Source organism: Tachysurus vachellii, chromosome 2, assembly GCF_030014155.1.
Source record: "Tachysurus vachellii isolate PV-2020 chromosome 2, HZAU_Pvac_v1, whole genome shotgun sequence".
Lineage (NCBI taxonomy): Eukaryota > Metazoa > Chordata > Actinopteri > Siluriformes > Bagridae > Tachysurus > Tachysurus vachellii.
Window position 1 is genome coordinate 15120370 of NC_083461.1, and position 25201 is coordinate 15145570.

Below are 25201 nucleotides of genomic sequence, written 5' to 3' on the forward strand. Positions count from 1 at the left end.
TATGAAGAGGTAGCAGTTTTTTAAAGCAATGACTTGTCTGTTGTACAGTACATCTGTTGGCATTCTGAAAGACACATTTATTTAGCCATTCCAAACTAGAAAAGGAACAAAGTACCCCTAAATGTAGGAAGGTTATTTTATAGCTCTTTTTATGATATACAATCTCTGATTAGATGATAACTCAAACAATGCCTGGAAGTCTGCAGGCATGCAATGTCTCTACTGAATCCATTTTGTGATTTGTACCATCTCTTGCCATATGAATTTAAATGCTATTGAGGCTGTTATGTTAATTCTCGCAGACACTCATCCTTGATTTTCAGACATTGTCAGACTGCTAGGTAACTCAGGCACACTGTTTTTTATTTACATTCAATATATTGAAATATATTAATACACATCTACCTTCTGTATATCCCTATATCATTCCTTTATACTGCTGGTTAACAGTCACTAAAAAAAAGCAAAACATTGCATCATGCTCTTAAAGCTTTTAAACCTGAATAAGCTTATATCTGTTTTCTAAATATATATTTTTATTAAGTTTAATTGTTTTGTTAACAAATGAAACCCCAAACCCCTTTTCTTACAAAGCAAAACAAAATCCAAACCCACCTGGCCCTGTGTGAAAAAGTGTTTGCCCCCCTGTTAAAACATAATTTAACTGTGGTTTATTACACCTGAGTTCAATTTCTCTAGCCACACACAGGCCTGATTACTGCCACACCTGTTCACAATCAAGAAATCACTTAAATAAGACCTGACTGACAAAGTGAAGTAGACCAAAAGATCCACAAAAGCTACACATCATGGTGAGAGCCAAAGAAATTCAGGAAATAATGAGAAAGAAAGTAATTGCGATCTATCACTCTGGTAAAGGTTATAAAGCCATTTCTAAAGCTTTGGGACTTCAGCAAACCACAGTGAGAGCCATTATCCACAAATGGCAAAAACATGGAACAGTGGTAAACCTTCCCAGGAGTGGCTGGCCGACCCAAATGACCAGAAGATCTTGGACTCATCCAAGATGTCACAAAAGACCCCACAACAACATTGAAAAGAACTCAGGCCTCACTTGCCTCAGTTAAGGTCAATGTTCATGACTCCAACATAAGAAAGAGACTGGGCAAAAATAGTTCCAAGAGTTCCAAGACGAAAACTGCTGCTGAGCAAAAAGAACATAAAGGCTCCTTTCAATGGCTGAAGAAGGACAAAATGAAGACTTTGGAGTGGCCTAGTCAAAATCCTGACCTGAATCCTATTGAGATGCTGTAGCATGAGCTTAAAAAGGCGGTTCATGCTTGAAAACCCTCCAATGTGGCTGAATTACAACAATTCTGCAAAGATGAGTGCACCAAAATTCCTCCACAGAGCTGTAACACTCATTGCAAGTTATCGCAAACGCTTGATAGAGGTTAGGCTTGGATTTTGTTTTCCCTTAATAATAAAAACCTTCATTTATAAACTGCATGTTGTGTTTACTTGTTATCTTTTACTAATATTTTACAATATACAATTTGTTTAATGATCTGAAACATTAGTGTGACAAACATGCAAAAAAAATAAAAATCAGGAAGGGGCCAACACTTTTTCACACCACATCTATCTATCTATCTATCTATCTATCTATCTCTAATTATCTAACTATCTAAACTGAAAGCAGAAAGAGAGACTTGTGATATTAGGATAGATAGATAAATGGAGGCGAGGGAGAAGGAATCAGTACAAGACAGAAAATATGAAGACGCCACTCGAACAGAGTAACTGGGGGAGAGTGGTGTGTGTGTGTATTGTGAGAATTGGCCTGTCACACATCACTGTTATTACCAGGTACAGTGTTATTTAATGTGCAATTTGGGTGACAATATTCAGGGAGCATGCATTACCTGTGTCAGATAATGATTTCATCTGAATATTCAGCTCATATTTTTTAAATGGCAGGTGACATTTTGCTGGCTTGTTAAGGACATAGCTAATGATGAGATAAATACTGTGAATATTGAAATGTCATCTGTGCTACAATACAATTCATGCATTTGAGAAATTGCTCATTCCTGCGATTGTGCATTTCTACCACAGGGTGACAAATAGGAAGCCAAAAAGCTTCTCGTTGTCCTACATTTGCAGCCCAATAAATGAGACACACAAAGCTCTGAGTTAGCTGTGTGTATCAGCGCTGAAAGAGGAGCCCTGGCAAAGAGATGAATGAGTTTTAACATCACACTCTACCTTAACTCAAACAGAACATATTCATTTGTATACTTGAACATTTTACCATTACACAAAATAGATTAGAAGCTTTAAAGGACGAACTGTGTGAGCTTGATTCTGAGTGTTTCTGCCTGAACTGAGCACTGTGCAAGACTGTGCTGAGCACCATGTCCCTGAACACAGCTGCTATTCAGCACCTAGTCCTGCTGTCACACCTACCTACACCTGCTGAGGAATGAGTGACTCAAAGACCTATAAATGGAGCACTCTTTCTTATCGTGACCTGCAGAACAAAAACAACAGTGTTCCTTTAGCACATATACTATCACATATAAACTGCTCTTGTCCATATGGTCTTGAATGTGCACTGGGAAGTTGTTAGCACTTTGTGTAGACCCTAGCAGTCTGGCCAGTGCATAGGATCTGACAAGAAGAACAGGCAAAATGCTCCAGGGAAGAGGTTAGAGTGGATCATGGTCATCCAGCACTGCTGAGTGCAGCAATATCGCTCAGTCTTGTGCTAGAACAGCACCAGGAAGATTAATGATGCAATTACAGACAGCAAGGAAGAGGCTACATTCTTTTAGTTGAACACGGTTGAGTATCATCTGAAATGTTACACAAACTTCATTTTGATTTCAGGCAAGTAAAGTTTAATCAATAAATAGTCACACGTTAACGCTGCAGTTCATATTAATAATATTAATATGAGTAAAATGCTTCCTGTGTTTTTTCAATGTATTCCATTATTCTGTTTTTGGTGATATATTTTAACTGCCTATTACTTATAGTGGTGAGAGTGTGTAGGCATTGTTTTTATATCTTGGTGGGAACAAATGGTCCCCACAAGCAGAGCAATATCTGAGAGTTCTGATGTTGTAAGGACATACAGTAAGCTGGTTCCCACAACTGATTTTTCCTGCAGCTGTTTACTAAAGTTAAGGTTGCGTTTGACTTGAGTGTAGGTATAGCATTAATTAGCTGCATTAATAATTGTCAGTGAAAGGTTCTCTAAGAGAAAGTAAGACAAATCTGTGTGGTTGTATGTATGTATGTATGTATGTATGTACAGTGTCTCTTTATGTTGTTCCCCATACGAAACCAGAATATATTGCGTTGTCAATTTTGTAATACATTTTCACCCCAGATTTATTATCGTGTGTCCACCCTCACATGTATTAGGTGAGTTGTTTATACTCTGCCAAGCTTGCAGTCCAGCTGAGTTATAAATAAAACTCTTTTATACAGCACATCTGGGTCAAAGCAGAGTTCTTCTGAAGCTTGGTTTGGTCCCAAGTGTTATTATTAATGTTTCCCACAGAGCTCAAACTCTCAATAACAACATGCCTGTTCATTTATTCAGCCAATCAAAGTGCTCAGTGATCACAGCTGCTCCATCGGGTGAGAGCTGACATATAATAATCTTTCAGTTTGATGCTCCATCTCTTGTGGCAAGTTTTCCTCTGAGGCTACATTACCTTTATCTCGTAAAGCTTCAGCTTCCTTTTGATGTCAGTGTTCTCCCTTTCCAGGCCGGCCAGTCGGGTCTTAATGTCCTGGTAAGCGCTGATGAGGGCAAAATGGGAGGCTGAGTACATATCCTCAGGTAAGGGCGATCCTGCCCAGCAGCCATCTTCCTTCAGTCCCTCACTTCCTCCCAGCAATCCCAGCTCCCCTCCAAACAGAGACTCCATCACTCACTTCTCTTCCTCAGCCTAAGATAGAGAGACATATAGAGATATATCTGTGATGTTAAGTTGCTAATTCTTGCTTGACTGTACACGTTTTGGTCTCACTTTATTAGCACCAGTGACTAGGCTGCTGTCTATGCAACCCACTACCCTGTATTACACATAACCCTCCCTAGAGATAGGGAAATCTGCAGACCCTTCAGCCAGTGTAGATGTAGAAAAAAAGTATTTAGTAAACTTATATTAAGTATGTTATATTAAGTTATACATTTTGTTCTAATTGCCAGAGGGTCTTAAGAATGATCTAGTATATGCAAGCATATTTAAAAAAATTTTTTACATAAAAAAGTGTCAAAAAAAGTTTATTTTTTTAAATTATTAATTATTTTTTTATTACATTTTTTATTACACATGCTAAGATATTTAACTAGCTAAGTTAACTATGTTTTAGGCAATTTTAGCAAGTATTAGCGCATAGCAAGCTATAGATTGCTATAATACAAGTATTTATTTGACAGTTACTCTACTTGTATATATTTGAATTAGGAAGTTTCTTTAATTGAAATCCCATTTTATAGGAAGAAAACTTATCTACTTACATTTATGTAAAAAATTGGCCAATTTGCTATTCATCTTGACAAGTTAAATTACAAGCTGTAAAAAATGTTGCTGTTCGTTATGGTACTTATTTATTCTTCCACAATAAATAAGTACCATAACGAACAGCAACATTTTTTACAGCTTGTAATTTAATGTTATGTTAAATTACAAGCTGTAAATCAGTTATGGTACTTATTTATTGTGGAAGACGTACATATAGCAGCACTATGTAGATGCACTATAAGTGATAAAATAGTGTACTATCAGAGAATTATTATTTGTCCACTGAGAATCGGGGAATAAGGACCACACTTTTAAATGACCCGCAAATAGAGCACTATATGATAGACAGGGGATGGATTCAAACACAGCACATGTCTATAGAATATACTTCCAGGATCATTGCCACTGTTTTTAATATGTATTGAATTAAATAGACCAACACTGTAGACAGAAGTAATGGCCCACTGCTGGCCCACAATCACTACAGAATCACAGCGATGGTCCAACTCGGTATGGGATACATTTGGAAAATATAAGGCTCTAAATAAATTCCAAATACCATTAAAAGAAGAAAGAATGAGGTCAAACCTCTCTAACTTTCAGTAACTGCTTTATCCTGGTCAGAGACACAGGACAGGAACACTAGGCATCAGGCAGGAATATACCAGGCATCTGATTCCAGTCTGTTGCAGGGTGCCATGCATACACACATTAATGCCTAGGAGCAATTTATCTCAAATGGAGAACCTGGAGGGAACCCACAGGCATGGGGAGAACATGCACAGAACTGAGCTCCAAATCGAATCCGGTTCCCTGGAGCTGTGAAAAGGCAAAGTACATTACTGCGCAAGAACTGTGAGTTATAAAATAATGTATGATAGGTCTAGTCATACAAAGTCCCACAGCTGCAGTACTTACCCAATTATTCAATAATGTTATGACTAATATCAAAGGGGATCACATATTGTAGAGTCAGTTTCTGAGTGAAAATGTTGTTGTGAGTTAGTTGCACCAGGGCATTGTCATGAATCAGAAAGAAAAAGCTATAATAAATTAGGTGTGCTGACTCTGTATTCTTGAGTGTGTGTGCAGCGTAAAGCTGATGATGAATTGTGCCAGTGATGTTACTGACCACTGTTTATTGACCAGAGCCCAGTGCAGAGCAGAATCACCATGAGCTTACACTAGTGTCAAAATGAGGCTACCAACCTGATGAAGTATGGAGGTGTGAAGAGAATTCACTGCACACAATATGAGTCAGCCACACCGTGCTTATTGAACTATTTTCAGTCACTTGTGTGTGTATCATACTGTATATGTACAAAAAAATTCTTGGCCGGGCTCCTTCATTCTCTCCAGTTTTCTTTTCCTTTCCTCTCTCTCCTTCAGGGGTAATCCAAAAGCACACCCACACACACACTGATACATTTGCTCGGGCACGAGTTAGCAGCATGTTCACAGAGGGAGGATGGGAGAGATTGCTGCTCTGATTAGAAGCAATGTGTGTTGGTGGAGGACAGTAAAGTAATTTCCGGGCATTTGAAATGTTAATATCAACCTATGAGTCTCCTAAAGCTTTCCCCGAGCTTCTATTTCTGTAAGAATCAGGTGTGTTGCTGGTGCCTGCTTTTTATTTTTATTTTTATAATCACCATATGTGTGGTCTATGTAGCACCGGAAAAGAGGATGATTCAGAAATCTCCATCTACTGGAGATATATATATATATATATATATGTAGTGTAGATAGATATAGAAATAGCGAAATAGATATTTGGACAGTAAAGACATAAATGCGGTCACTGTGAGCACCTAAGGACTCTTATCTCTCTCCAACAGCTTAGTATCTGATATAGAGTCGACTCGCCAAACTAACTTTTTTGGCCTTCAAAACATACACACACTCTTACAAGTACCTCCAAGATTAACATCTCAAAGCTGTAAAAGGCAGAGTGACATAGATTTGATTGACAGGTGGTACTATTTGCAATAGGTAGTGTTGCTACCTCACAGATCAAAAGGGCCTGTTCCGATCATTAGTTTGTGTTATTGTACGTTTGGAGTTCTATCTGTTTTTCTCCCCACTCACAAAACCATGCCAGTATGTGGATTGGCTACTCTAAATAGCCCTTTGGTTTGAAGAAGTATGTGAATGTGTGCGCATGGTGCTGTCCAATGGACTGCTGTTCCATCCAGGGTGTTTTCTCACCTCACACTCAGTGCCAGGGGTTACAGACTTCAGACCCACGAATGAAGGAATGATTGACAGTACATCACTTTATTCTGAATGAATCTTGTTGTATCATCCCTGTTGTTCTATTGTGTTGTTGTCTGTGGCACAACAAAGACTGGAAGAGATATTTTATTCAATGCTTTCAGTATGTGTGAAGAAAATCAAATATTACAAAGCCTCCTCATTTTAAAAGCATTGAGCTGAGGATAACCTGTGGACATTAAAGCTTCCAAGTATGAAAGCATCCATTTAAACTGCCAGATATTAAAAGCAAGTATACACAGGTATGCAGACACACAAACACACACACAAACACACACACACATTGTCATTTGGTCAAAGACACATATAGATCTTGAAAGCTTATTTACAGAGTAAGAGTAAATTAAAAGAAACTTTTATGACACATTACTGTCTCTGGGGTTTGATAAAGTGAAAAGTACACCATGTGCGAAAACAAAGCTCTACACCAGTGATCTGTGACACTGGCTAAATAATATGCATGCCTGTAGCCTTGTCTTTTGCTAATTAGGGATCTTAAAGTAAACATATTTATCAGAATCGGATGATTAAAATTTTCATTCTCTTATTGTGACAGAATGACGAAATCCTTGCCTGAATAATTTTATAATTTTTTTTTTTTTTTTTTTTTTTTTTTTTTGCGCAATTAAGCATAAAAGACACATTTATGTCTTCTTGGGATATTTTAAACAAGGTCTTCCGATTAAGAATAAGCCACTTGCACGATAATATTTAATAAGGCAATAATGTCTCATGGCAGAGTTATTAATCAACATACCTTTCTTAAATGTACAAGAAATACACAAATACACATGTACATATACATGTATACAACAAGAATTTAAGATTAGATTTTGTAAAACATAACTAATGATTTGAAGTAATTTGAGAAAAAAGCTCAGAAAATATTCACTGTGTTCTTAAAATCGTGGACACTACTGTCTGACTAAAGACACATATTGGCCGGCATTTTTATTTTCAGCTGTGATAATATGTGCCGTGTTTTGGGTTAGGACTGTGTGATACATATGTTAATGGCAGCAGATTGTGTGTGGGTAAGTGCACTCCTAACCGAATCTATATGTGCTTGGCTTGGAACAGTAGACTGGAGACAACAACACAAAACAAAATCACAGCTAGTGTAATGATTGCCTGCAATGTGTTAGAAATGAAATGAGCAAGTGTCTGTACAATCTGGGCCTCCAAAAAAACCATCATAAAAAACGAATCTCCATGTCTCCCCCCATTGAGAAACAGCTATACATGCAACTACTGCAGCCTTCTGAACAACAGAAACACACATTCTCCTTTCTGCATACATGATTTTTTTTTTTGCTTCGTTTGCAGTCTCACATACAGTATATTAAGTATAGTAACTTGTGGTCCTGTTTGACTTATTAACTTATTTAAAATTATAATTTTTTTTTCTGGCTATCCAGATTTTTGGCCTTTCTTCTATGATTGTTATCAGTTCTGAATATTTATCTTAGAGACTGGTGACTTGTATATTTTGCTTTTTTTTTATCTGGCTTTATTAAACTTGGCACTGAGATCTGATTACTCACACAACAGAGATGCAGATCTACATTCTATGTAATATTCTTGATATCCTGGAAGTACACACACACACACACACACACTTCTTTGTGATTTTGTATTCAACGACAAATCTGCATTTAAAGCTCTTAACTGAGATTTAAGAAAAAAATCTTTAATTGTTAATATTAACAGTCCTCATTTTTCTGTCTATATGCAATGATTTTAGCTCTAAATCAAGGTCAATAAAAATGCATAAACATCAGAGGGCTCCTAAGTCAATAAAAGTAAAAAAAAATGTGTCGTAATTAAGGTTTATTATAGTTAATGACAGATAGATTATATTTAATAACATCAAGCTTTAAAATGGTGTCTTGACCGCATAACTACAATCATTGCTACAGAAATTGAATTGAATATCACTGAAACCGACTGGCTGATACAGATGTCTCGTAATATAAATGCTCACAAACATATTTATTAATAAATGCACAGACTGTAAACCTCTTAAAAATCCTGTCAGCTTATCTTATGTTACGTAGTCATTTAGGCGATTACTGTCAACTACTGCTGAACACAGGAGTGTACTAAAGCAATACCTAACAGTTGCTTGACATTTTCTCTAGTCAGTTGTTCTATTAAAATTTGTTTTACTGCATAAAATTTGTTGAATTCTAAATTCATTCTCTCTTACTGAAGTCAACTATTACATGGATATTTTATTTGATTTTTGTAAACTTAACCCTCAAAATAAATCACCACCTGATGTGATGAGTGAAGTCTCAATAAAATTGTGTTGCTGCACAAAATGTAAAGTTTTATAATGATCAATTCTTCTTGGAGAGCGTTTAGTTACTCAGCTTTATATGAACAGTGAATGATAGGGTGTGACTCATTAAATTCATATTAATATCATATTATTAATATCAATATTATAGTATTTTACTATATTGAAAAAAATGGCACTATGATGTAAAATATACATTATAGTTTATTCGATAGAGGATGCAGAGAGGATGAGAGCTGAACTCATCATAGAGCTGAACACTGTAGCAAAAAGGGCAGAATGATGTCCTTAGCTAAGTATGCAGCACTAAATAAGTGACACAATTGGTATTGTTGCTGCTTCACATGGATCTTATGTTTCTGTCTGTGTGTTTTTTTTACTATGTGTTTTGGCTTCATGGTCTTTATTTCCTTCTACCTCCCAAAAATGTTCCAGTAGCTGGACTGTATATGTTGATATGCCCCTACTGTATGTGTGAATAAGCTGCCCTTAGGGGTGAATTATGTGTGTCTATGGTGTTTCTGATATCTGATGTGCCAAGATACAAAATCTAGTGGAAAACCCTCCCAGAAAAGAAACTGGGGACTAATGTAAATAAATGTGGGACTAAATCTAAAATGGCATGTTCAAAAAACACATGTGAGAGTTATTATCTGTCTTTAAGCCATACAGTGTATTTTTGTTATCGCTATTTTATGCCTCATTAAACTGACAATAACTTTTAAGCAATAAATGACTGTATTTGTCTTGGGTTTATTATTTCTAGGGATTTTAAAATAAAAATGTACTTCTAGTGGAGTAATAAATATTGTCCCAAATAAAGATTGCCTGGATACATGCACAGACCACCATAATAAGAATAATATCACCTATGGTTTGTCTACTTCTCACTTTTCAGTACTAACTGCACAAACATATGCATCTGGTCTCACTAACCTCCACCATATAATGTTTGTGATGAAGCTTTGCCCTGCTAGCTCATTTATCACCTCCACTGCAGCACTTCTCTTCTGCTCTTCCTTATGTGCATGTTATAGATTTAGAAAATTTACACAGTGATGGTATATAATGCACCCTAATAGCTCTCTCTCTCTCTCTCTCTCTCTCTCTCTCTCTCTCTCTCTCTCTCTCTCTCTCTCTCTCTATCTCTCTCTCTCACACACACACACACACACACACACTCACTCAAACACACATACACACCGACACACAAACAGGTGGTAGGAGATGCTGAGATGTCCATTAACAGCCCTGCAGACAAGGTGTGACTTCATAGGCAGTGCTAAAGAGCCCAAGCTACAGGTATGCAGATTCACACTCTCCCTTTCTACCTGATTCTCTTCTACCATTTCTTTCTTTAACACACACACACAGTTTGGACAGAAAAGACACGCTGAACCCACAAACTTGTTTAGGAAATTAATTGAAGCGGTAATGACATATTCCCCAACAAAAGGAACACTGAGTTCTAGAATTTGTTTAGAAAGCTATACACCAGGGAGAAAAGATATCCCATAAAGTCTGCACAAAAAGACAAAAATAGCATGAAAGTTTGTACTTTGTCATTAAATAAGTGTGAGAAATCTTAGAAATCAGACTCTGGGGATTGTAGTATTAATGTAGGCTTAAAACACAGCATCATTTAAGTCTTAAATGCTTGATTTGTAGACAGTAAAACATACCACGTCAGAAATAAACTGGACTTACAACACCTTTGTTTACAGTAAACTGCAGAATTTTTAGCACCCTTAAGAAAAAAGGCATAAAATTACTCAAATCATTATTTAAATCCACAACTCATCCATGATAAAAGATCTTTCTAAAATATGTGTACACCCCTAAAATAAATACAAAATATTTGTCACAAAGTGGAAAAAAAACTGAACTGATAAAGGCTGAATCCTGGAAAACCCCTAATGACCAAAATGAACGACCAAAATAGACCAATTATTTATTTTCTGCCAATAACTTTTACGTATCTATCTTATGTGAACATAAGCCTAATTTCCCAAACTAATGCAGACATGTTTTTCTTCCTGAAAAGCTCAGATATGGAGCCAGATTAACAAACTCAGCAGCAAAAATAGTTAGCATGCATACAATTGTCTAAAACCTTGCTAAGATAAGTGTGCTTGTACTTTTTTCACAATCTGATCTGATCTACATTTAGTTAGTAATCAGATGATGCACCTGCACATCATGACCCTTACAGAAAAAAAATGCATGCACACTCTTTACAAATGACAAAGTTTTATGATGTTTAAATGACCTAATAAAAAAAGACATTAATAACAAAGTATTTAGTCAACAGAACAGAACAGACTGAATTAATCAGCAATTATTTCTCCACTGATGTAACATAGATCAGTGGAGTGAAGAGAGGCGGTGATGAGGTTCTTGTATAAATGGCACAAGTGACATTTAGCTCAGGTGATGAGACAGAGACTAATGAGCATGATGCTGATAATCAAAATGAGAACACATTTCAGTTTGTAAACATATAATTCTTTCAAATTTGGCAGTAGATTTTCTATAACTAAATAAAGTACAAATCTAGAGCTGGGCGAAGTGTTTCTCAGCAAAATTGGAAAGAAATGTATAAATGTAACTTTCTCCATTTTTAATTCTTGGATGAACTAGATTTTAAAATGCTAGAACTTTCCTTACAGTAGGTTTAACGCTACAATGCATATTTTCAAAAGGAAATTAAAGGAGGGAAAAGAAACATACAGTAGAACATATATTTTTTAGGTCACCAGATATTGTTTTTTTTTTCATTTATCTTCAGTGAATGCTTTAGCATGGTGAAGGCTGCTATAGATCCGGAGACTAATCTGAAAAACTCAGTGTGAGGTGGGAATACATCCTGGAGGAGCACTATGCACACATCTAGGGGTAATTTGGCCTATGACGTTCAAAGTATCAGCATGTTTTTTGGAGACTGGGGAAACCTACACAGGTTTGGGGACTGCAAGCATAGGTTGCAACTGGGCATCGCTGGATCATTCTTCTTCCACCTAGCTTTATACAGCTCAAAAAAAAAAAAGAAAATTAAGCAGTGAGTGTGTTTACATACACCATAATCAACCATTCAGGGTCATGTAAGCAGCAAAGTACTATGGGTTGGCTTACATCAAATGATAGCTATTATTAGATTTTTAAAAAATCTGTTTATAATTTGTGATTAGCTTATCTTATCTTATTTCATCAAAGGATGCAGAATATCTCATATCACAGTCAAAAGGCAATTGTAAGCCCTTGTGCATTATATGTTTGCTTTGACCTTGACAGATCTATTCCTTCTGTGTTTTCCACCCTGTTCATTGTAGTGTGTAGGAGGATGGTCCTGCACAGGCTGGCCAAGCAGAGACACACTGCACTGAGCAGCGAGAGTGAAGGAGAGAGCTGAGTCTGGTGGGGAGGTTTGAGTATTTTTACCATCGAGTGGGAGTTACGCAGGCACTGATACTACAGCTGCCTGCTCCTACCATCAGAGCTTAAGAGCTCACGCACTCATGTGGTCGTAGCATCAGCCATCAGCAGTAGAAATGCACCTTAGTCATTTATACAAAAAGGTACAATGAGAATTGTGATGTCTAAGAGCTCCAGGAGAGAATATCTGGTTAGAAGTTAATTTTGTTTAGAAATAATGAAATTTGGGAGAAAGCTTTTGCCTGGAACACCACATTCCTCCTGGTTAAGTTCCTATATATTACCATTGTTCCTTGTCGTAAAGTTTTTGCACCCACCACCTCACCATCTTCTCCCTACTCTTCAATGATTCCTACACCTACATCTCTCCTATGGGGGGGACTGTGTGTATGACGCAGATGCTGTCTAGAAATGCAGCCAGAATTCTCCCTTCACAGATCCACAGACTCTCTCCCCAACACTGTCAAATGAAGCTGATGGAACTGAATAACATGATATGATTATTGCAATGTATTAACAACATTAAATACTTTGCACATGTGGGAATCACCAGATGCCACTGGTACTTCGATGAAATATTCATTTGTTCATCTTCATTTGCTGGATGGGACTTTAGACACTCACTCATTAAAACCTAGGGGATTCAGCTACTAGCAGGTTTTTGGGAGGTAAAGGAAATTGGAGAACCTGGAGGAAACATGGACAGCATTTGAACACTGGAAGAACATGTGCAGAAACCCCAAAGAGACAGTAACCGGAGCTGAACTGAATCAGGGACCAGCTGTGCCACCTCCTTGTTGTAACGAGTAATTGGAAATCTATTTAGAATGGATGAAAATGTCTACATATCCCTGTTAAATTGGGGTATTTTTATGTATTAAAATGAGATCATTATAAAGAATATCAGATTTTTTTCAAATCTCTTTTCCTCTGCGTTCTCTGTTCTCATGACATGTATAAAATTGAAGTGAAAACCAATCAGAAACCTTTACAAGAAAAAAAAAGGTTACAATAACCTAATTGGATAAGTATTCTCATACCTTTATTCTGTGTTAAAACACTTTTTGATTTTGTTATTTATAATACGCAGTAAGAGCAGTAAAAGGGCACGTCGCATTTTTATATCCATTGAACACATACCAATTGATTTCTTTTCTTTTCTTGGCTTCATGTTTTGGATCCACTGTTGCATCTCCCTGGAAAACCCATGTATCATGAAGATGTCTTCAAGTATCACTATCGCAACATGCATCTTTCTTACTTTTTTATTTTTAATTCTTTGACCCACCCTGGTCCTACCTCCTACTCACCCATCTATCTACTCCTGCATCTCTTTTCCAACATTTGCCTCTAAAGCTGCAGAGCCACTTTTTGTTATTAAAAGTTCAGTATTAGCTGTTCACCCCATCCACCCCCTTTAAAACAAACACAGAATTGAATTCTATCCTAGTGTGGCCCGGTAACTATTTACATAAGCTACTAATCTGTCTCATTATTAGAGCCAAAGGAACAATGTGGCCGTGTTGTTAAGAAAAGGTCTACCAGCTCAATGAAATTTTAATCAGATCCCATATACTGCATTGCCGCCTACCCAACCACCTCAAAACACTACAATTATGCACATGAAATTCCTTACTCTTGCTTAATAAGGCTTAATTCCATTTCTCAGCACCCAACAAAGAACAGCAGTGTGAGACAAATGACAGAATTATATAGAGATCTGAAAATCTGCTCACTGACACAGCTTAGTTCTGCATGCTCAGATCGACATCCCTTACCTAAAAGGAGGTCCTTTTTTTTATTTTTTTGCATAGCACAGTTTGCAGTCTGCATTGCTTTGATTACCCTTTTGTCATTTGTAATTAGCACAACATCATACACTATATATACACTGTGTTCCAATTTATTGTGAAGTATCAGTAGGATTTCAGTTAAATAAACATTTCATTTTTAGTTTTCCACTAAAGGTTTTTGCTAGGTGATCTTAATTAAAGATAAACCTACTTAAAGAGGTTGTTCCACATTATTAAGCAGGTCACAGTTTTATGCCATATGGGGAGTAAGAAAAAGCTTTCTGAAGATGAAAAGCATGAAGTAGTGCAATGTCTTGCAAAAAGTTTCTGTCAGATCAAAAGTAATAGTATTAAAAGGCAGCTATAAAAAAAAAAAAGACATGCTTGAGCTGCAAACAGATATATGAAGCTGCTGGTGTCTCTGGAGTCCAAAGAATCTCTCGATATTGGATCCTCCAGAAGCTTGAAGTTGTGCATAAAGCATTTATTCAGCAACCTCTAACCAATGCTCACTTTTTAAAATATTAGAAAGAGCTGTCATCATCACCATCATCATCATCATCATCATCATCAGTTTTGCTTGTACCAGCATCCAAAATATAATAGAATTGTTGAGGATTAAAAAACCCTTTATTGTATTAACTGTTTAAGAAAAGCAAATAAAAATGCATTGGCATTATAATTCGGAACACAGTATATGTACCAAAAAGCACGAAAAAAAATGAAAAAGTCTCTGTCAGAAAAAAATAATAGTATTAAAAGGCAGCTATAAAAAAGATACTCTTGAGCTGCAAACAGATATATGAAGATGCTGGTGTCTCTGGAGTCCAAAGAATCTCTCGATATTGGATGCTCCAGAAGCTTGAAGTTGTGCATAAAGCATTTATTCAACAACGTCTAACCAATGCTCACTAAGAGTAACATTTGCAGTTGGCTCAGAAATACATAAAGACTAATTTTCAAACAGTTTTTTTCACTGATGAATGCCATGTCACACTGGATGTTCCAGATGGATGGAGTTCTGGACGGTTGTTGAGTAGCCAACCTATTCCTACAAGGCTGCAACATCAACAAGGAGGTGGCGGAGAGATGTTTTGGGCAGGAATACTGGGGAGTGAGATGGTAAGTCCCTTTACAGTCCCTGAGTGTGTCAAAATAACCTCAGCAAAATATGTGGAGTTCCTAACTGACCATTTCTTGCCATAGTATAAAAAGAAGAATCTGGTATTCGGAATAAAATTATTGTCATTTAGGACATCGCACCATCTCATGCTGCAAAAAACACCATTGACTCCATGGTTGCTATGGGCATATAGAGAGACAATATCACCATCATCCCCTGACCTGGACCCTATTGAGAACTTATGGTGCATCCTTAATAGGAAGATCTATGAGAGTGGGTGGCAGTATACCTCAGAACAGCAGCTCTGGGAGGCAACACTGGCATCATCAAGAGAAATAGCGGAAGAAACTATTCTTGGACTTTCAAGTTCAATGGATGAGAGAGTTGTTAAAGTGATATCAAAGAAAGGGTTATATTATATCATATATTAATATGTAACTTGTATTACATATAATATTTTATTTTTGATTTCAATTGCATTTATTTTTTGAAAAATGTTCTGTTCATGCAAAAAACAACAGACTTCTGTTTTGAATTAATTATGACCTATTAATTGTGTTCAAGCTGCATTGTACATGATCATTTGGAACAGTGGATTTTGAATTCTTTTTAAAATATTAGAAAGAGCTGTCATCGGTATCATCATCATCATCATCATCATCATCATCAGTTTTGCTTGTACCAGCATCCACAATATAATAGAATTGTTGATGATTAAAAAAAATTATTTATTGTATTAACTTTTTAAGAAAAGCAAATAAAAATGCATTGGCATTATAATTCAGGACACAGTATATGTACTGTACCATTTATCCAATTCAACTGAATTTTATTTTATGTGTATAGCACTTTTAACAATGAACATTGTCAAAAAGCAGCTGTACAGGACTATAAAAAAATCAGAATATAAATTATAACATTAATTATATGGGAAAGAAACCTTGATATTGATAGTATCGATATAAATGCATCCCTTAAGTCAAATAGTTATGGTTTCCATCTATTCAGCCTTATTTTATGCAAGAAAAAAACAACTCTAATTGAATGGCAAAAGTCACACATCCAACCACAGACAGTCACACTCGATCCCCCGCACACTAATCACCTCCTCAGCAATTCAGTCAAACTCACTGCTGCTGGTGCCTCCAAGAAAGTAACATGTTGAGGATAAAGTGTTTAACAGAGTACACTACTGTGGTTCACACACATTACTTCAAGGACAGTATACACATATGAAAACCTCTTTAAACAGGCTCTTATCATATAAAGATCTATGAAGATCCATTCACATTTAATCACAGATTTTTGGACATAAGATCATGTAAAACTTGGCTTTTAAACAAATTTCAGTGGATGTGCTAATGTATTATTGTCACATGTGGGTGATTTATTAAAGAAAGCAGGTTTAAAGGAAAGGCTAGATTGTGTGTGTGTGTGCATGCAAGTGTGTGCAATGAGTATATGTCACTGAAAGAGAGAGAGAGAGAGAGAGAGAGAGAGAGAGAGAGAGAGAGACTTTGTATGTGTGTTTTGATGCAAAGCTCCATTACTCAAATGAAAGAATGTCCTTGGCAAGGGCATTTAGTACTGCCAAACAGAGCTCCTGTCACTCCAAACTATAGAAAATGAGTAATATAAAGTAAAGAGGAGAGATTATCCTCTTAAATCTTGGCAAAAAATGAAAAACATGTTTCCACCTCATGTATACACCAGTGATCTCTATCACATAAACCCATCCCAACATCCAGGCAAAAGAGACAGAGTGAGAGAGGAGACGGGGGGGTGGGGGGGGAGATGAAAATGACAGGAGAGAGAGTGATGTGCAGCAACCAAGGGAATGAAATGTATAAAAGACGGAAAAGAATGATGCATCACACAACACTGTTAAAGCAAAGACGGAATGAGAGATGGATAAAGCAGTGAGAGGAGGGGGCAGAAAGGAGACGATAGGAGAGGAGGTGGAAAGGGGAAATGAAGATGAGATAGAAGAAGGGGGGTAAAGGAAAGGAAAGGAAAGGAAAGGAAAGGAAAGGAAAGGAAAGGAAAGGAAAGGAAAGGAAAGGAAAGGAAAGGAAAGGAAAGGAAAGGAAAGGAAAGGAAAGGAAAGGAAAGGAAAGGAAAGGAAAGGAAAGGAAAATACGACAGATATGGAAAAAGGAAAGGGGTAAAATTAGTTAAGGAAATCACACCTGTTATATATAGTCTATTTTTCTTGATTTCATTAAAGCCATATTTTGAAAATTATAGGTAAGGTCTGGGTAAGGTCTGTTTAGAGTAGGGGAAATATGACAGTGCAAAGAACCTCCAGTCCAGAGACTAATTTAAGCAACATACTTTCAATAGGGTTCAAATCTAAAGTGGCCATTGCAAAAAAAAAAATTATATTCTTATTTTTGTATAGATTTGGATAAATGTTACATGCCAGTATTTTGTTAAAACATGACCAAGTCTCCAAGTCAAGACCGTGGACTTTTGGTACTTATCCAAGTTATTGACAAAATAAATCATTACAAAAGCATTGAACATCCTCAAAGTATTAAATATTCAACAACATATTTTATACTGGACATGAAATCTATTCTCGTATAAGTCCAGTTTTAAACCATAACAGTATAACAGTGTGGAAGGGCTTCTTTTTTGCAAACCAAGATGCTTATTCAAGCATCTGTTGTTGCTTAGACACATAGCAGCACCTAGCTGATTTTGAAACTATTAGCTGTATTTATCCTGTGGGACCCAACAGAAAAGCTGAGCAAGCAGGAATTTCCTACTCTCACCTGGGTAGTATATGAAATACAGTATATGAAACAAATGACACAGAGATGCCAAACTGATTAACATGGGAGTGTATTGGACATTACATGGTGCTAACGTGGCTCTGCTCAATACATTCACAGCATCTGGTATAAACTTGGCTTCATTCATTTATTCATTAATTCTTCAGAAACTATATAGAATCAGCTCATTAAAGGTTCATTAAAAAATATGTTATCTGTACAACTAAACTGAAACCTGACATAAATTTCATGAAACCTCTTAAACTATATATGTTTTTTGTTGGAGGGACGTGCATGTTTTTTAGCTTAAGTTTGGACCACTGATTGGAAGGTTATTTGTGGTGGAATCCCAGAATCTCTACCAAGTATCATCCACTGCTTGGTCTGGATAAGGGTGTCACACAAACACACACACACACACACACACACACACACGTGTGGTATGGTGTGTTGGTTTATTAATAAAAACATCAGGCATGTTAACAATACTCATGAACCATCTAATGGCAATGTTGTTAACAATACACACAGAATGAGTGTGAGAAACGAGGTACGATCGAATGTAAAAGATAGCGGAACAGATGAAAATAAAACAAGCAAAGGGAAAGAGTTTTACAGGCAAAGTTTGTTATTTTTAGGGGAACCTGAGGGAATTTTAAATGTCCGGCACTTTTAGAGTGCAAGGCAACTGGGTAAACTGGTTTTTCCTGACCGCACAATTCACTAAGAAGAACTACACATATGCCCTCAACATATGGTCACATTCTGTTCTGTACTGTACATCTTTATTTCTTCTCTTTTGTTCCTCTGTATTCATGGTCTGCTCTAATCGTCTTGATTACAGCTATGAGTTAATGGTTTGTGTATATACTTAGTTGTAGAAGACAAAAGAAACAGTACTTACTGAAAGAACTTAACAAATCTTATACAGCACACAGCACCACCCTTAGTTATGGAGAACCCCGGGCACCCAGGACAGGCATATATCCAGGTTATTGGTTTTTATTCATAGCTACCAAGAGAACATGCAAAAAAAGACAGCAAGGTTCTTATACTATTTCTTATTAAAAGATAATTCACTAAATGTAAGATTATTAGGCCCTTTGTAAGTGTAAATCTTTACATTTTCTTGTTCTATTTCCAAGATAATTTTGCTCATTTTAAGCTTTAATTTCTGGGAAAAAGCACAAGTTTCTGACCAATAAAACATATATATATATATATATACGTATATATATATATATATATATATATATATATGTGTGTGTGTGTATATATATATATATATATATATATATATATATATATATATATATATATATATACGTATATATATATATATATATATATATATATATATATATATATATATATATATATACGTATATATATATATATATATATATATATATATATATATATATATATATATATATATATATATACATATATACATATATATACGTGTATATATAGTATAGTGAATTGTATAGTGAATTATCTTTTAATAAGAAATAGTATAAGAACCTTATATATATATATATATATATATATATATATATATATATATATATATATATATATATATATATATATATATATATATATATATATATATAAGCTTAGATATAAGGTTAATGAGTTCATATTTGGTTTTCATGAGTTCATAATAAGAAATAGTTTTTACATTTGAATAGATTCAAGATATTAACACCTGCTAAGATGATGTTTTGCAGTGAAACAGTGGGATGTAGCTATGTTTGAACTTATGCTCTTCACAGCAATGTGACACACCTCAATGACATAACTGTTACTACATACATCTATCTGTCTATCACTAAAATGTTAATACTAGGTGAATTCATTCGTCGGCATGGATGAGACACTATCCTCTCTGCACCTACAAACATGCAGGTATGTGAAAACATGAGCAAAATCAAGCAAACCTGACGATAGCCAGATTTGAATAGTAGCTTTAACATGCAATGCAAAGACAAGACAGCACAACTCATAGCTGAAACCTTGCCCAAAGTCTTACTCAGTTTTTGCTGATAGCATGAACACTGGAAACTGTTCAAAGAAGATAATAAAGAAGATGAACATTCATTAGACTACATTAGCTACCACTTTTTAGTGTACTAATTAGATTTCCAGGGCAACCAAAACATAGACCTGGGCAAGCATGCTTGGGCTTTTGCTAACCTGAGATTGCTACGTAATTTATTATTCAAAACCAAAAAAAAGGCAATTAAAAACAAGCAAAAGGCAACCACACAATGCATAGGTAAAATACAAAATGTATAAAAGTGTGCACAGAACACAGACACCAATGAGGAGACCAAACATAAGAGCAGCTGGAGCTCCTGTGGGTTGCTCCTGGCTATACCTTCCCCTGAGTATGAGAAGCATGCACAGAGGAATCTGAAGGTTAGCACCTATATATCTAAGTGAGGTGGAGATCGATATAGCAAGAGGAAAGGAAGAAACAGAAAAGAAGTCACTAGAAACAAACAGAAGTGAATGACCAAGATGAGAAGGACATGCAAAGTACATGAAAAAATATGAATGGTCAGAAACATGCATGTGCAGCATTTCTGGCTAACAAGAATAGATATGGTGGGGTAGAAGGGCAGAAAATGTTTGGAGTTCTACAACTCTCCTCAAACATTCCTAGTTATCAGTGAATGTCTTTGTATCTGCATTTCCAGTAGTGAGGAGTAAGCATTGTTCGTGTTTGTCTTAAAATGGTCGATATAAGAGTTTTATGCTATATATTTTCAACTGGAGCTTACCCAAGTATCACAGGCACACAGTAAAGAGAATGCAAATCTGCAGCCATTTCTTCAAAAGGACTCATGATTCACGTCGTGCTCTTTAGTGGAACTGCAGACAGATGCCTGCAGCTTTGCTATTGATCTGCATTCAGCGTGTTTACAGAGGACTGTAACGCTAGTGTCACAGTGACGAATGCCAAACACAGCCGTTACATAAGGACATTACGTTACATGAAGAGGAGGAGGAGGAGGAGGAGGAATATTTTGTCTCTGACAAACAACTGCTTGTACCTTTTACATTTTCACCATTCAATTTTTCTTTTGTTTTATTTTTAAGGGAAAGCACATTTTTCATCTATATTTTGTTATACAAAATAGGGAAACATAAGATATAAAAAAAAATTATAATACAAATAAACCTTGTTATTCAGGTTTGTTGTACAAAATTTGAAAACAGTAAACAACACCACTGACATTTGTGGGAAGAAAAAAAATTGAAGGTACATGCCTGGAAATGATTGGTTTTGTTTTTACGTTCAGTTGTCTTGCTACATCCTCGAAGTTAATGATGCAAGTCTCTTGTGCACACGGAACTTTTTACAATGAATATTTTCAGTCTGCTTTAAAAGCACTCATTCCCTTCCTTGATACCTCCAGCTACTCTTTCTACCTAATAAACTAAACCAACTAATAACAACTACATTAACTAATGCTACACTGGGATAGAGTTTGGAAACACAAGCCATTTTCCCAGTTTGTTATTTCACATGCCAGGTCAGAATTTGAAACATGGATTGGTCGTATTTTTTAACATAGTAAATATCATATACATTTCAGACAACTGAATATCTAGAATGTACCATAGACCTATTTAATATATACTGGATATTACAAAAAATGGTTAGTTTCCTGCCAAACTGTCACAACTCCATGTAATCTACCAGCTTCAGCAAAAGCACTTGAAATCCTATCTAAAATGGCCTACTCCCACAGGCAAGTGCAAACTGCCTCTGTACCCGTGTGTTCTCAGTGAAGTGACACGGTCGACATTTCTGTTGCTGATTGATTTTCTTTGTTATTCCTTCCCCTTTTAGATACACTGACAGGCTGCTTATCAGTACTATTTAGGTTTGTAAAGGTTCTTGTTTGCATATCAGTCATGACTAATGGTGGGTGACGTGGTTAGATGAGAAAACAAAGCATTTGTGCACTTTACGCTTTGTCCTTCAGTAATAGAAGCATTTCAAGACCAGATCTGTTTTTTAGCTCAGGAAAGCTCGTATAGGTTAGAGAGGATCAAAAAGGACTCTGCTCTGTGCTGGCTCAAACCAGGTTGAAGACAAAATGCATGAACAAAAGAGCATGGGAGGTGGAGCAGGCTGATGAATATTCTGACAGGCAAGATAAAGATCTGAAGCCTTGTACTACTCCAGATGCTCCTTTTCTGCTCAAATCACCTCTCATGTCGTCTTTTCTCCTTCCTTTGCTCTCTAAAAGCGGCCTTTGTGACCTTCCCAGACGTGCATGAATATTCCAAAGCTGCGCAGGACTATCTGAGTTGCTGCTGGCTGTCACAGGTAGACCTTTGTTATACTGTTAAAATGCCTTATACAGTATAAACCTACCTCTAGATCAGTTATCTATAGGAGGTGAGACATTTTGAGTGAAAACAAGTCAAAATTCTTTTGTTTTAGCCTTCAGCAGTTTCAGCGTGCATCATGCTCAGTGAGCCACTAGACAAAAAATGTGAATTGTAAGTGTATTTGTAGACCATTTTTCCTAATACTGCTGGGCTAAAATGAATTGTACTTAAGAAATGTAAAACCAAATCGTTATGGGAAATGCTGTAAGTTTAAATATCCACCATAACAAAATACATCCTTACTTTTGCATAAGGAATCTCGAATTTAAGCTAATTAGCCAATTTATGCCCAGTAGTAGGAGTGAAACTACACCTGCTACTGTAGGAAGATTATGATCCAAAACTACACATTCAGTAAAATAATATAACACAGACAGCTACATAATTAGCTCAATCAAGCTTAATTTAATGCTGGTGATTTTAATGTGCAATCAAAATAACAAGTCGGCTAATCTGAAACAGATAAAAAACACAGCCTGCTGTTATTTTATGACATGCGATACAAGATGACAACATGAATCGCAATGCATTAATGATAAATCAGAGCTCCATAATGAAGCGGTGTTACGAGGACCAGAGCATACATTATTAAACCTGGAACAGGATAAGATATTTATGAACACATTTAGATACCAAGAATAATATGTCTCCTTCTGCTAGCTGCATTTAAAAGAATATTATTGAAGGCACTCATTAATCACACAATTTTAACATGTACATCTGAAAATAAATCTAATTAAACTAATTAAATTGCTATGTGATGAGAATTAAATGGATGGCTTATGACTTGCACTATTTATTCTCAAATAAGGTCACTGCAAAACTGTAGCATAAACTAACTTTATATTAATACCAGAGTTTGTAGATCTTATTAGTGACAGATGTTTTATAAGAAGCAAGTAAATTCCTAAATAGGAATACAAAATAAACATGCTAGTGCACCCACCAGACCCTGGTTATATTACTCAGCTTAGCTTCAGGGCAATAGCCAGGATTCACTTCTCAACGTCACACCCTTAAATTAGCTCATGCATGAGGTTTTCTACAGGCAACATGACAACAGTAACGCAAATGAAGTGCACAGTAACCATGTGAAGCCTCAAAAGAGAGAGAGGAATAAATACACCTACCTGTCTGGTATTATGAACTAATAGCACTTGAAAACAACATGATCTCATACAAATGTGTAACAAGTCCATGAATCAGCATGGGGAATTACAAAATTTAGTCAGAATTTATAGTTGCTTTACTTCATTTATATAACAGTGAATAAAATCCAAACCTTTCATGCAATTTAATGCAATTATTAGATTAATTATGCAGTCAAATTAGGGTGATGGCAATAGATTTATTACTTTCAACTTTGCTCAAATTTGCAGGTTTAGTACATTTAATAAAGGTTGACTGACAATTCTTCTGACCAGGACCATGAGGATCTTCATTTTTATCACCTAATCTGCTTTGTAAATTGAGTCACACTCGTATCAAGGCCCTCCAAAAGGCCCTCGAAGAAAACAAGAGCTAAGGGAAAAGAGTTAAAGTTAAAGAGAAGGTTGAAGCTGAGTTTTGATTGCATGAAAACAGTGGTCTTTTAAGACAATTTCTTGTCCCACTGTACAAGAAGATTCTAGTTCACTTGTTGTCGAATTCAAACAGACTGCTCGAAGTGTGCTACGATTATACGATGACGATCTTCTAAAGAGCAGATTTAAACAAAATTACTGCATTCTACATACATCATCGGTCATTTTGGTCCAGGCTGGTGCACAAAATGGAGTCGCGTAAAAAGATAAATTCTATCTGTTTTTCTGTATCTGTAGTTATCCTGTGAGTTTTCTATAATCCTACACTGTGCTCCTATTGGAGGCTTTTAGATGAGTCATAGCAGCAGTTACACTGCAATTTTAATCAAAACAATACACTGTTAGAACTTTGTCAGCAGCTGTCACAATAGTACTAAATTGGCTGCCGGTGAGCATGACACAGTATGTGTGCTAAAACCGGCAAACCCAACTCATTTTTGTCTGCAGCAAAGTTGGTCTAAAATAGTACAGTGTAAAGCCGGACTAAGAGAAGGTGCCGCCATGATTTATCCACCAAAGCTACGATTTATACCTTAGTCTGGACCACCATCACTATGTCAAAAAAGAAATGTTAGATATTCTCCCACATTGTGGATTACACAACAAAGTCTTCACTAAGCCTGAATCTAAACAAACATTTTCGACAGTCTCCAACACAGTGAGTCGATTTGTGGTGATTTTCTTGTAGGGAAATTGTTCTTATTCAGCTGCCAGACTTGGCAGTTGCTGTCAGGTGCTGTTTGTCATTTTGCTAAGGTTTGTGAAATATGCTGGCATTAGTGCAGAGCAGTGTGAGGTGATTTATGATTTCCTGTCAGCTGACTGACAGACAGGAAATGGAGCCTGCGTGCACGCGCTTTTCCTGCACTTTTCCTCCAACAACGATTTTCATTTACACACACACACACACACACACACACACACACAGAGAGAGAGAGGGAGAGAGAGAGAGACAGAGAAGGAGAGAGAGTGAGAGAGAGTGACAGAGAGAGAGAG

General features: G+C 36.3%; 1 protein-coding gene and 1 long non-coding RNA gene across 4 annotated transcripts in view; one reads left to right on the forward strand and one right to left on the reverse strand.

Annotated features, from left to right (window-relative positions):
* tbkbp1 (TBK1 binding protein 1) overlaps positions 1-25201 on the reverse strand; it is a 45162-nt gene that overhangs the window by 18834 nt on the left and 1127 nt on the right. For all 3 annotated transcript variants that reach the window (XM_060858696.1, XM_060858688.1, XM_060858704.1), the window contains exon 2: positions 3690-3926. In XM_060858696.1, the coding sequence (XP_060714679.1) occupies positions 3690-3905 (216 nt within the window). In that variant the 5' untranslated portion in view covers positions 3906-3926. The remainder of the gene's footprint in view (positions 1-3689; positions 3927-25201) is intronic.
* LOC132838408 (uncharacterized) lies at positions 3750-13312 on the forward strand. Its single transcript, XR_009647628.1, has 3 exons — positions 3750-3817; positions 10299-10383; positions 12411-13312. It is a non-coding gene; the product is annotated as an uncharacterized LOC132838408 (long non-coding RNA).